At 46.2% G+C, this 11564-nt stretch overlaps 1 protein-coding gene across 7 annotated transcripts in view; it reads right to left on the reverse strand.

Moving 5' to 3' along the window:
• The window catches only part of LOC119458356 (uncharacterized), a 153793-nt gene that overhangs the window by 18913 nt on the left and 123316 nt on the right, over nucleotides 1–11564 (reverse strand). Inside the window, exons 5-6 of one of the 7 annotated variants that reach the window (XM_049671119.1) lie at nucleotides 6902–7005; nucleotides 3644–3840 (exon numbers count right to left, since the gene is read on the reverse strand). The exons of 5 other annotated variants lie outside the window; for them this stretch is intronic. In XM_049671119.1, the coding sequence (XP_049527076.1) occupies nucleotides 3644–3840; nucleotides 6902–7005 (301 nt within the window). The remainder of the gene's footprint in view (nucleotides 1–3643; nucleotides 3841–6901; nucleotides 7006–11564) is intronic. One more of the 7 variants, XM_049671118.1, reaches the window with a different exon arrangement.

Here is an 11564-nt window from a genome sequence, read left to right on the forward strand (position 1 = left end):
AAAAAAGGTGGCAGCGCTCACCCTTTCATTCCCCGGTCGACCTTCCTTTTTGCTCGTTCTGAGCTGCGCTACAAGCCTAAACGTCTCACAAGGCAACTGGTCAAACTGGCCATCTGGTTCGATGCCATATCGACAAAGGAATTCTGAGGAGGGTGACTTATCCTAACTTGGCTTTCTTTTGATCGCGACCTTGCGAACGAAAGCGCTGAGCGCAGAGGGGAAACGGGAGTGGGTCGGCAAACTCACTCATGAGCCTACTCACTCAAACTTAGACTGACCCGCGAGTGTGAGTATAGCTGAGTAGGAATTTTGGCGGGTCTCCGATTGAGCCCGGCTGAGTAGAACTTGGACGAGGTTGAGTCCGAGTGAGTCTTGAACGAAAAATACATATTGTGATTCCTGATTATTATTTTTTTTACTGTATGGTCAATTTTGAAAAAAAAAGCCATCGCTAAAATCGTTGCGACGGCGGAAACGTTAAATGTTTATCCAAGCGGAGTACACCATAGCTCGAGTGACTGAATCGAGAGAAAAGAAAGAACCACCACGGAACTATGAGACTGTTGCGTTATCGGCAGCACAACGCCTCGCCCCTATGCTGAACTTGCTCATTCCTTCACACACACAAACACACGCGCGCGCGCGCACGCATACGAGCTTTACGCACGCACCCGTAGCTCCAGGCCGGAGCCGTCGCAGAGTCGGCGAGGCTTTTGCTAGACGTACGGACGCAACTTCCAGCTCCCTCCCTTCCCCGTGCTTCCCCTTTTGCTCCCAGAAGTGCGTGTCCACTGTTCGCGCCTCCGCTGCATGAGGGAGGGAGTTTGGGAAGGAAACGTGGAAAGCCTCGCACGCGAGCGCGAAGCGTTGCACGCTATGCGAGCATAGATTTCGCTTTCGCCTTCACCGCCAGCGCCGCAGGGTCTGGTGACGCGTGAAACCTTTTCACAAAGATGAGGAGGGTAAGGGGTTGCCAGTCCCGGCGGCGCCTGCGACATCGCGAGCATGATCGATGCCGAGTGCCGAGTTTGGTCGGTTCAGTTAGCCTTCCTTTTCAGAGTGCGATGTTCGACTTTATGCGGAACATCGCGGCGACGCTAACGACAACAGCGAATATGCGCTTGGAGTGTCAATATAATTGCTCTCGCAAGAAAGCATTCTGCGTGTACGTGCGGAAAACAACATGATTATGAGGTACGCCGTAGCGGGGGAGTCCGAAATAATTTTGGACACTTGGGATTATCGAACGTGCACCTCATTATAGGTACACGGGCGATTGCGTCAGGTGTCTGTGAGCGGGTCATGCTACGCATTGCTTCGCGCCCGGCGCGTAGCCAGGGGGTCCCCGAAATTTTGATCTTTACCGAAAATAATTACTGAAAAATAAGGTGCTTTCCTCAAACAGTCAAGGCCTTCAGCAAGCGCCCCCCCTCCCCCCCCCCTTCCCCCCGAGACACAATTACTGGCTACCAGCCTGCTTCGCGCCCTATCATGACGGGGAAATGCATAGACGAAAGCAAGCGCCGGCACCAGCAGGCGAAACTGCTTTTAAACTGGCTGCTTTAGTGAGACAGCTTTGAAATTGGCTCACAACATGATTAACCTATCTATCTAGGCCCAAACGTACCCAGCAGCTTTGCCGCCAGGTGCACGCGTCGTCGTCTTAGGCGCTGTTAGAAGGCTGCTAATGGGAAAATTAGTCAAATACCAGCCCCGCGGCTTTGTCAAGATTACATTGATAGCATAGGCGAAGAATTTGTTGGCAATTTAGCCAAAGTGAAATTTTGCTGCAGTTGGCCTATAAGCAAACGCTAGAGATAGCACACCGAAAGAAACGTGTAGACGACTCGAAAGAGTCCGTCGTTGCGCCCACGTCAGAGAGCCTAACGAGGCTAGAGATAAGTAGTTCCTCCTTGTCCGAGCGAAATGTGAGAACTTCAGTCTGCAAAACATCCAGCGCGATGTAGGCGATGTTGCAGCGCGGAATATCGTAGGCTTTCAAGAGAAAGGCGTTGCACTGCAGCGCCATTGCCTAGAAAGCAGGGAAGCGGTGTATGACCCGCCGATCGTGCCTCAAGCATTTTATCAGGGCATGCTGCGCTTGTAGCATGAGAGTCCGTGTTCCGAACGGTCAGGTGCTAGATAAACTGGCTGAGAAAGAGTGCGCGTGCAGGCTGTTCCTGAATTATTAGGCGACCTTGTAAGTTCGTGTTCCGTGATTGAGAAGGGTCAGTGCCCTTAACGCTCTGCAACAGTTGCTATCAACGTTCTCCAAAAATGGCCTTCTCCTTCGCTGGAGCCTTGCCTTGTAAAAAAAAAAAATATTTCGAGGTGCGTACGAAAAGGGAAGTCTCAAAGGCAAAGCCGATGGCTCAAGTGAAAGGCGTTAGCGCCCGAATAAACCTCCGTGATATCAACTTTGTGTCGTTTTTCTCCCTCAGTCAGGTATTTCAACTGTTGCTTTTCTCTTGCCCTATTTATTAAAATGGAGTTTTGCAGTGTTACTATAATTCGTCGGCGACATTTTAGTGCTGCTGTGTTATTTTCTCAAGGTATCGTGATAATGAATTAAATGGGAAAGTCACATTTGGTTGAACTTATTGAGAATGCTTCACGCTTGCCGGCCGAGTGATTGTGTTTTCGGCGGGGTTCCTACAGACGCCTGCAGTGAACTAAAGAGTGCAGCTCGACCTCACAAGGCATTCAGCGGTGTTCGCAACGCAGAACGAAACACCTGTCGGAAAAAGTTCGCCGACCGTCTACCGTACGCAAGCTCTTGGATACCCACCTGCGGCTACGACCACCAGTGCAATCCCTCCGGACAGCGGATGCAATCCCCTGCCCTACGGGATCTCACTCCCCTGGCGGGGCAGTCTCTTACGACTGGCCTGTGTAATGAACAATTTGTGTCACGGTGCCGCAGCCACGGCTCAAGTCCAGACGTTTCAAGTGCGCCGAGCCGCCCGCAACCGTTGAGCAACGCCTAGGAGGCCGCAACGGCGAAAAGACGTTAGCCGCTGTGCGCCCATTCTTTTCTCGTTCCCAACGGCCCACACGACTACCTGATGTCTGAGTGGGCTCGCCAGTGCTGTCTGCTTTCGGCGAGCGAGACGGTTAAGCTTCGGGAGCGCATTCTCTCCTTCTCCCCCTTTTCGGCGAGGGAGACGCTGACGTTGCCTGTATGTGCGTGTGAGCGCGCCAGAGCCTTTCCCTCTGCGGTACCCATTGGCGGTTAGAAAATCCGTTCAACTAACATCAACTTACAGAGCAGCGGTCATAAGTGTGGCGAGCATTCGGTCTCCCCTTTCCCTCAGCGAGAGCGTTCCGAAGACTACAACAGACGCGCCCGCCAATGGACTTCAACCTTCAGCACAAGCTAGAGTGTGTAGCACTCTCCGTCTGGAAGCTTGTAGAGCTGACCGCTCCGTAGCGATGTAATAAGAAGTTCTTTATGACTCGTTACGTCGATCGTCTCGCGTTTCTGCCTGGGCCCCCTCCCTGCTGTTCAATCGCCACTAGGCCCACGCTGCCGCCACTGCCCTGGGTGAAACAGTAGTAAGATATGCTAGCTTTCATATTTCACATCGAGCGGCAATGCCAAAAGGACTGATTTTAGCAGAGGTCTCCTTGAATTGATACTTACTCCATGCCGCAGACTTTTCGAAGGAATCGCTCCTCTGTGATTTCAACGCTTTTGGATTGGCCACTTGTTCCAGAGGTGTATGCCATGACAAGGACGCGTCCTGGGCACCTTCTGACCTCTTGGTAATCCTCTTCATTGTATGTGTCAAAGTTGGAAATTGAAATAAATCCAAGCACGTCACCAACAGCGAAATATGCCTGAAAAATACGTTTGTGTGAGATACATTAGCCTGTCACTAAGGAACTAACCTATTGTTTCATAAAGAATGATATTGGCCTAATGTGCTCTGCGCCCGTCTGTTAAAAACAACAATGGGGCATTTCGTTCAGGCTAAATCGGCCCGGATATACTGGCAACTACGTTTGCTATCTGGATCGAAATATGATGTTAAATGCGCTACATGACATGCGTTACGCCTTGGGCAACTCGGGAAGTGTATATAGAAAACTTCAAAACCCTAAGCGAACACTTCGTTCTTGTTAAAGCGATGGCCTGATGCGACCGTATTCCCAGGGTGCATGCTATGGAGGCCGTGCTGAGTCAGCCTATCAACCATGTTCATGCAAATTCTCTTACTACGCTTTATGCATGCACCCTTAAATGCATGCACCCTTAAACCGCAGAACGTCTCTACACGAGGCCGAAAGGAGATCAGTCCGCAAACTGGTTGCGCCGGCTTCACAAGTATAAATAAATGCGCTGTTGGCTTTGTCCTATTTACAACTTGCGACGAAGCATGTTTTATGAAGAAACTGGTGCAGTATTTCGCAATCTTGGGAAGACCTGTTTCCTTTTGCTTTGTTTTTAAACATCAATCACTCAGAGGCCGACCTGGAAAACAAGCTGATCGCAGCTGCGTCTCAAAGACGAAGAGCCGATTGAAAATAAGTTTGGTCGTTGCAGATTACAATTAATGTTCAAAGGTACTTTTAGGATCAAGGCAGTAACCACTGTTAGCAGTTTATGTATACAATAAATAAATTGAAGTTCTTCTGTTTACATATACTTATTGCCATCCATTCTGTTAGTGTTCCTGGTCGTTTTCAACATTGCAGGCTAAAGATGCAGCCACTATGAGACTTATTCTTTCTTGAGTTTTAGGTAACAAAACCAGTTTGATTATGAGGCACGCCGTAGTGGAGGGCTCCGGATTAATTTTGACCACCTGGGGTTCTTTAACGTGCACTACAACGCAAGCACACGGGCGTTTTTGCATTTCGCCTCCATCGAAATGCGGCAGCCACTATGAGACGATTTGTTCCGTAGCCATGGCTTTTGTTGAGTAACAGTCCTTGAGTTCCAGCTTATCTCTAGATCATCGTCTCTATCTTTGTCTCTGATTTTTGTGTCGACAAGTCAGAACACGTTTTCACGGTACACCTGAAAGCAATATTAAAAAAGAGCGCTTGGGCGACGCATAACGCACGCTATTGAAGTAGACGCGAATTCGAGAACATGTTGGATTCCGTTACTTGAAGTAGGCGAGAACCTTCGTGGAACTTCAGATGAAGCTGCCCAGTCGTCTTCGAACACAAAATGAAAATTAAAAAGTGTCTTGTTGAGTTGCTGTTCAATAATTGGTACTATTATAAAGAAAAAGGCTGGCTGTCCCGCAATCGCGAGTAGATGTAAGCATGAAATGGCTACCGGCAAAGCAGATTCGTGCGCGACGCAGGCCTGAAAGCTTACTGAGCCAAAATGAACCTGTTTTGAACTGAACCTCGTTGCAAGTCTCATCTCGGCCAAACAACCATCCGGGGCCGCCGGACACTGCCGGTCTGGCCACGCAGCGTAGCGCCATCTCTCGAAGGAGGTGGCGCAAAACCCGCGCCGTGGAACTCAAGGACAGCTGGAGTTGAAAAGAGCCAAGACAACCCTGTCTCAGCGCCAAAAGTTGACAATCAAGTGTATGGTGCACTGTATCTGCCTTTTGAACGTCCCTGTTGGAAACGACAAATTAAACTTCGTCATACTAGAAGTTACAGCTTGAGTGGTATTGTGAGCATTGGGAAGAAATTGGAGGCAATATTTTTGCAACTTGTTCTGGTGGCAACTAGCGCATGTAATGCGGTCCGTACAAGGGGTAGTGGCCAGAAACCGCATTTTCTGAAGTTCTGACTGGTTGCCCGGATGGTCCCGTTTTGCTCTCGCAACAAAGCGCGAATGGTGTCGTTTCGTTCTCTCCCCATTGTCGCATTGAGTGCCCGGATAACGGCTCTGGATTTTGGCTCAGTGTCTCTCGAAGGTCAACGACAACGGGAGCTAAAAGCGTTTTACGCTTAAGAAAAAAAAACAGGAGGGTTACGTGTGCGTAACGCGAATATTTATGCGTGAGTCCTTCTGCGGGCTACGAGTTTTCGCTTCCGATGTCGACGCCACCGAATTGCTCGAAGGTAATAAGGTCCGGCTCCTTCTATGGCATTTCACATTAAACAATATTTTATAGATGGTAGTTTAAACTACTACGCTCCTCTCCGATGCTCCAGCGCTCACCGGGTTTCTAAGCATACACTGCCCCAGCCGAAGGCGCTATGACTACGACGGTATGACAACAGGAGGACGATTCTGAAATGATGAAGGTAGTATAGACTGTTTCATGCTCGCGATAACAGCAGCGAGCGTGCCGCCCCCAAGAAACTTCCAGTCACGTGCCTTATCAGTCTGCTACGCGGGAACAAAAAGCATGTCTTCAAGTTGTTTCAGTGTACGTAAGTCTCTTTTTACGTTTTCAAATAAAAGAATGACGCATAATTCTTCAAAGCTAATACTTACATTTTTTCGTGTAACTCACTGGAAACTGCACTTGTAAAAGTATGGTTATGTATATTAGAGGGTAAAAGTATTGCAAATCTAAGGGCTTATGTTTTAACGCATGGTTGCTTCTTTGCCAGTTACATTTAGCAGCTACGTCAGTGGGAAAAACCGGAAGCCGTGCAGGGCCTATGTTTGTAATCAGTGAAAAGGTCTATAACGAAGACAGCATGACAAGGATGACATGAGCCTATGAGATAATGACGTGTGCATGGCGACGATGGCGTGACTACGACTGTTTGACAACTAGAGTGCACTAGAATGGGGGAGTGGGCCCAGCGGACGCCTTGGCAAGCGCCGAGGATGAGGCAAAAAAGCGTTGAAATTGTGGCGGTGCAGCCGGCGCCTTAATCTGAATCTTCACTATAAGACATATAACTTTTCCACAAGTACATTATATAAACTAGTATAGCTAAACTATCGAACACAGAAAAACGAGAAAAATACCTTTATGCCATTGTCTCGGTCTCCAGGACTGAACTTGAATGAATGGCGAAGGTCAGTCACCACACATGTCGCGTCACAGTTTTTCATGTGCTGTTGAACCTCTCCTTGGGCGGGAAAGAGCAACGAATGAATATTTTTCCGCATTCGCAAAATAAGGTTTCGAATCACTGTGGCGTTATTTTAAAAATTCTCCCTCACTTAATTTAAATGGTGAAGTTCCACCAAAAAAAGGAACTTTCTTTGAGTTTTTTTAGATGAAGTTTTTAAGTGCATATTCCTAAGAAAATCATGGTAAATTGTGGCAATCTATGGTTTTCGTTACATTTTTATAGTTAACTTCAAAATGTTGTGCATAGATGTATAGGTCTTGTTATTTATTTAGTAACTCCTATAGAAGCAATGTCGCCATCTATTGGAGAGAACATCGTTAATAAAAAATGGAAGTATTGTTCATTAGCGAGAAGTTTTCAAAGAGTTTTGCACTTTTTTAGCTATTTCATTCAAAATTAGTATATTTGCGATGCTCCTAATCGTAACCTTATCCACAAACTGCGTGTACTAAGCAGTAAATTTAATAAATCTGTCCTCCTGAGAGCTTGCATGAATAACGTGGTTGATTGACCCAATAGCTTCTGTGAGGGCACGGTGCTACAATATCAATGTACGCTTTCAACTGCGACCCCTTGTCAGAACATTGGGGCCACCAATTAAAACAATGTGTGTGACAAAGGCGCCTTTTGCTACTTGAAACGACTGGCCTCGAATTCATGTCTAAATAAATGGGAACGGAGAAATCGTTTTTCTCGGCAACCGCTGTACCGCAGTTGATTAGGTTCGTTACATATTTAAAGGGGAAGTTAAAATCGAGTAACGGCAGAAAGCAGTTGTTTTAGTGAAGCCGCGATTGTGTCTCTAAAAAAATGTTGAAAAGTGCATAACTTCAAAAGACGTGACTATAAAGGAATAAAAAAATGACTTCGCATCTCTCTAAACTGCATGTAATACTACATCTAAAGCTGAAAAACCTGATGTACTATATGCCGCTGTCTAATGCACCGCTTATACAACAGTATGACTTCTGCAAGGCCCATGTAAACATTGTAACAAATTCACTTAAGATATCAGTTAATACATCTTATTTCGTCGCTGTAGATTCTATCAACAGCGATGTGTGATTTTGGCGCAGACTTACTGATTTCTAAACTTCGTGCTTTTGTTTTTATAAAGATGATCTATTTTCGGCAATTTACAAGAAATACCGGGCCTACATCAATATTGTGCTTCCAGCAGTTTCTCATGCAAAACTTTTCTATTAAGTGCCACAAATGCCATTCAAATCACTTCATTGGATGTCTAAAAAAAAGATATCTGCGTTCTAAAGGTAGTTGAATATGTGGCATCGTAGTTATCCCCGAGCTCAAGCGTAATCTTAATGTAACAGGCTTGATGAAATTCTGTAGAACTTACTCAGTCCTCGCGTCCCTTTTGTTAGAATATGTTTGAATATCTCTTGTTTTGAGCTTGCTTTATGATTTGCAGATTTTTACCATTGCCTTCCTTAAATCAGCTGTTCATTTTTTTTTGCATTTTATTTTCCACTCTAATTATCTGGCGTAACATGCCGGTGCCTTTCTAAAGTACAGTCTCTAATTGTCATTAAGGTGTTTCAGTCTCCTTAGCTATCTGTACGATACAGTAAAATAGCCTAAGCGCGCATAACAAACATCGATCATTGAAGCCTGAGAAAATTTGCATCAATTAATTTGCCTGAGATATTGCCCCTGCACAGGAAACTAACTATATGAAATCAACGGGTATCATTCGGGTCAGAGCGTTTGGCTCTCCTTGACATCCATGGACAAACTATCGATCAGGTCTACTCGTCTTATTCGGCTTAGTGTGCTTGCACGTGTGCGCTTCCAATACAAAGTAGAATTTCACACTGCCAATTTTATTGCGATAGCAATTATAGGGGCAATCCGGGCGAATTTCCGCCGTCGTTATCACCGTGATGTTTCGCATAACGTTCAAATGTGTTAACATCAGGGTTGCGAAAACTTGGGGAAACTCGCAACCTCACAAAAACTTGCGAGGTTGAATCGAGAAGGATGGTGGTAATGTGGCGGTGTCTTCTCGCGCTCGCAAGGGAAGGCGGGGAGGTGCGCGCGTTATGAAGAGGGGGGGGGGAGGGGTAGGTTAGTGCGCATCATCTCTTCTACTCCAGATTCGGTGGTTGAGTGCGGCCGCGCGTATAAAACTTGGAGAAATTCTGCCGCGTTGGGTTCCAAGGCTAGCCAGCCGGATATAGCTTCTTGTGCGCTGTGTTCTTGCGCCTAGTTCGCGTTGAAGTGAGAGGTAGCACGAGAAAGAATTCGCTCGCCGCTGCTGGCGCTCTTTCTTCATCACGCCAGCGTTCAGGCATCGAGTGCCCGCGGTCATCGAGTGAGATATGTTCGTGTTTGAATGTGCGCCCGTGACAACGTGCTTTTTAATTTACTTGGTAAGTTAATGTTTAAAGCAGTTTGTGTAGCTGATAAAACGGTTAACGTTACTTCCTATAGCTGGCTAATAATTTGCTATCGCAATCAGTGCTACGCCTGTACGGAGAACTGACTTCTTTTTTTTTGCGACTGCAACCAGTTCAACTGCGAAGTTTGCAACTGGTCCTGTTTAATGCTTATACTTAGACAAATTTTATAATTTTTTTTCACATGCAGTCAATGCTTCTGTAGTCATGTGTTGTTTTTTTAGTTTTCTTTGTACTCTTGGTGATCATACTTTACCTTCTTTGTATTCTGGATCACTCAGGACAACGGTAGCCCCGGCAACGCCAATGCTGTAGAGTGCCACAAAAGCTTCGATGCTGTTTTCTAAATGGCAGTATACTTTCTCCAGGACCAACGTGATGAGCTTGAAACATGGCGGCGCAGCAGCGAAATTTCTTCAGAAGTTGTTTATAGGTAACGCTCCTCTCTCCATCGGTCTAAGGTGGAGATACATGGTACAATCAGAGAAATACTGGAATAATGGAATTAACAACGCTGTGCTGAGCAGAAACAAGTTAGGACATAAGTGCATCTGCACTAGTCCAAGCACAGTCCATGCTGTAGCTGATACACCAATAAAAGGCATGGTCACGAGGTGGCTGTAGAAGAGAATGGGCTGTTTTAAACGTCACTTCCTTGAACATTATTGACATGCAAACAGTTTATGTGTGATTTAGACTGCACTGTCTGGGGCCCCAGATTCTGGTAGGTAGCCTATGCAAAAAATAAAAAATAATGAAGAATGCTGTGCGGTGAACTCTATAGAAAATGCGTTATAGAGTGCCGTGAAATGCGAATATTGTTAATGTTTGTCGGGGCCGTTGAGTCAAACAAATAAGAGTGTAAAAGGCTTTAGTTACGGTTAGTGGTACCTAACATTCTTGAAAAAAAATAATGTGAACTCTATGTAGAGGACTGTTCCCCGCCAATACACTAAACATATGAACAAGGATGCGTATGAAAAGCCGCCCGCTATAGTTGCTCTGTGGATACGGTATAGTGATGCAGGTGGTCGTGTTTTAGATGTTCGGCTACGGAAGCTGAACTCTGATGGAAGCGGAACGCACAAGAACTCGTGCATTGAACTTTGGATACACGTTAAAAGAACGCCGATGATCACAGTGGTTTCAACTGTCGCAACAGTGTCTGCTATACCCGTTTCGTCTTTTTAAATGGCTTAAGGCTAGTGGCTTCGGCAACTGCACGGCAAATGCTTGCCGTAGTCACGTCTCTTTATTGTCACAGATCGCCGGTTTCTTGAATGCGTTAAATTTAAAGCAGCTGCTAAACCAGCTTCGCACATGTGCATCTCATCATTTGTTTTGTTCGTGCTTTGTGCGCATAAGTGCATCGCTCCTACAGCACGAGTGCACGTCAGCACTACTCTGCCGTCTTCCGTTCTTGTCCTTGGCATGCTGGCTTTTTGCGCTTGTTCAGGTTCTACCGAGACATCGACCGTGCTGCCACCGCTTAAAAGACCATAGAAAAACACCTTGCTCTACAGTTGGTCTCGGAGTGGCTTGGCGGAGGGTTGCTACAGTTGCGTCTTCATATTTTGGCAGGTAGGCAGTTTAGGATTTAAAAAATTTGCGTAGCTTGCACTGGAGGCGCAATGTTAAGAGAGAGCCGAGCTGATGGGCACCTAGCTAGTCCTAGATTTTGTGCTAGGCTAAGCACTACCAAGTCATCCCCAGCATTTTGTGGAATTTTTTGATTATTGATCGATGATCGATTAGCTATTGACTGGATTTCAATTGCCTATCGATGACTAACTAAGCTTAAGTATTCCCAACTATGCTTAGCTAGACTTAGCCAGGTTCAGCTTCGCTAGTTCGTAGGGGTATTTGCCATTGCGCTTGGACCCTTTTTCCACTGCCGCCAGGATCATCCCAGATTTTTGGGTTCCGCAGCACATTACGCCCGGCTTTAACAGCTCCGCTGTTAATAGGCTTTAGGGTCGATGATCGATTCCTGCTGTCTCCGGACCTTGTATGTTTTCTATCTCATTCTGCCTGCTGCACTCCCCAAAGAAACCATTATTTACTTCGGAAGACATTTTAATTCAACCACGGCCTAGACAAAAAAAAAAAAAAAAAACGTTCGTGCAATTGAAGGTA

The sequence above is a fragment of the Dermacentor silvarum genome, chromosome 7, assembly GCF_013339745.2.
Source record: "Dermacentor silvarum isolate Dsil-2018 chromosome 7, BIME_Dsil_1.4, whole genome shotgun sequence".
Lineage (NCBI taxonomy): Eukaryota > Metazoa > Arthropoda > Arachnida > Ixodida > Ixodidae > Dermacentor > Dermacentor silvarum.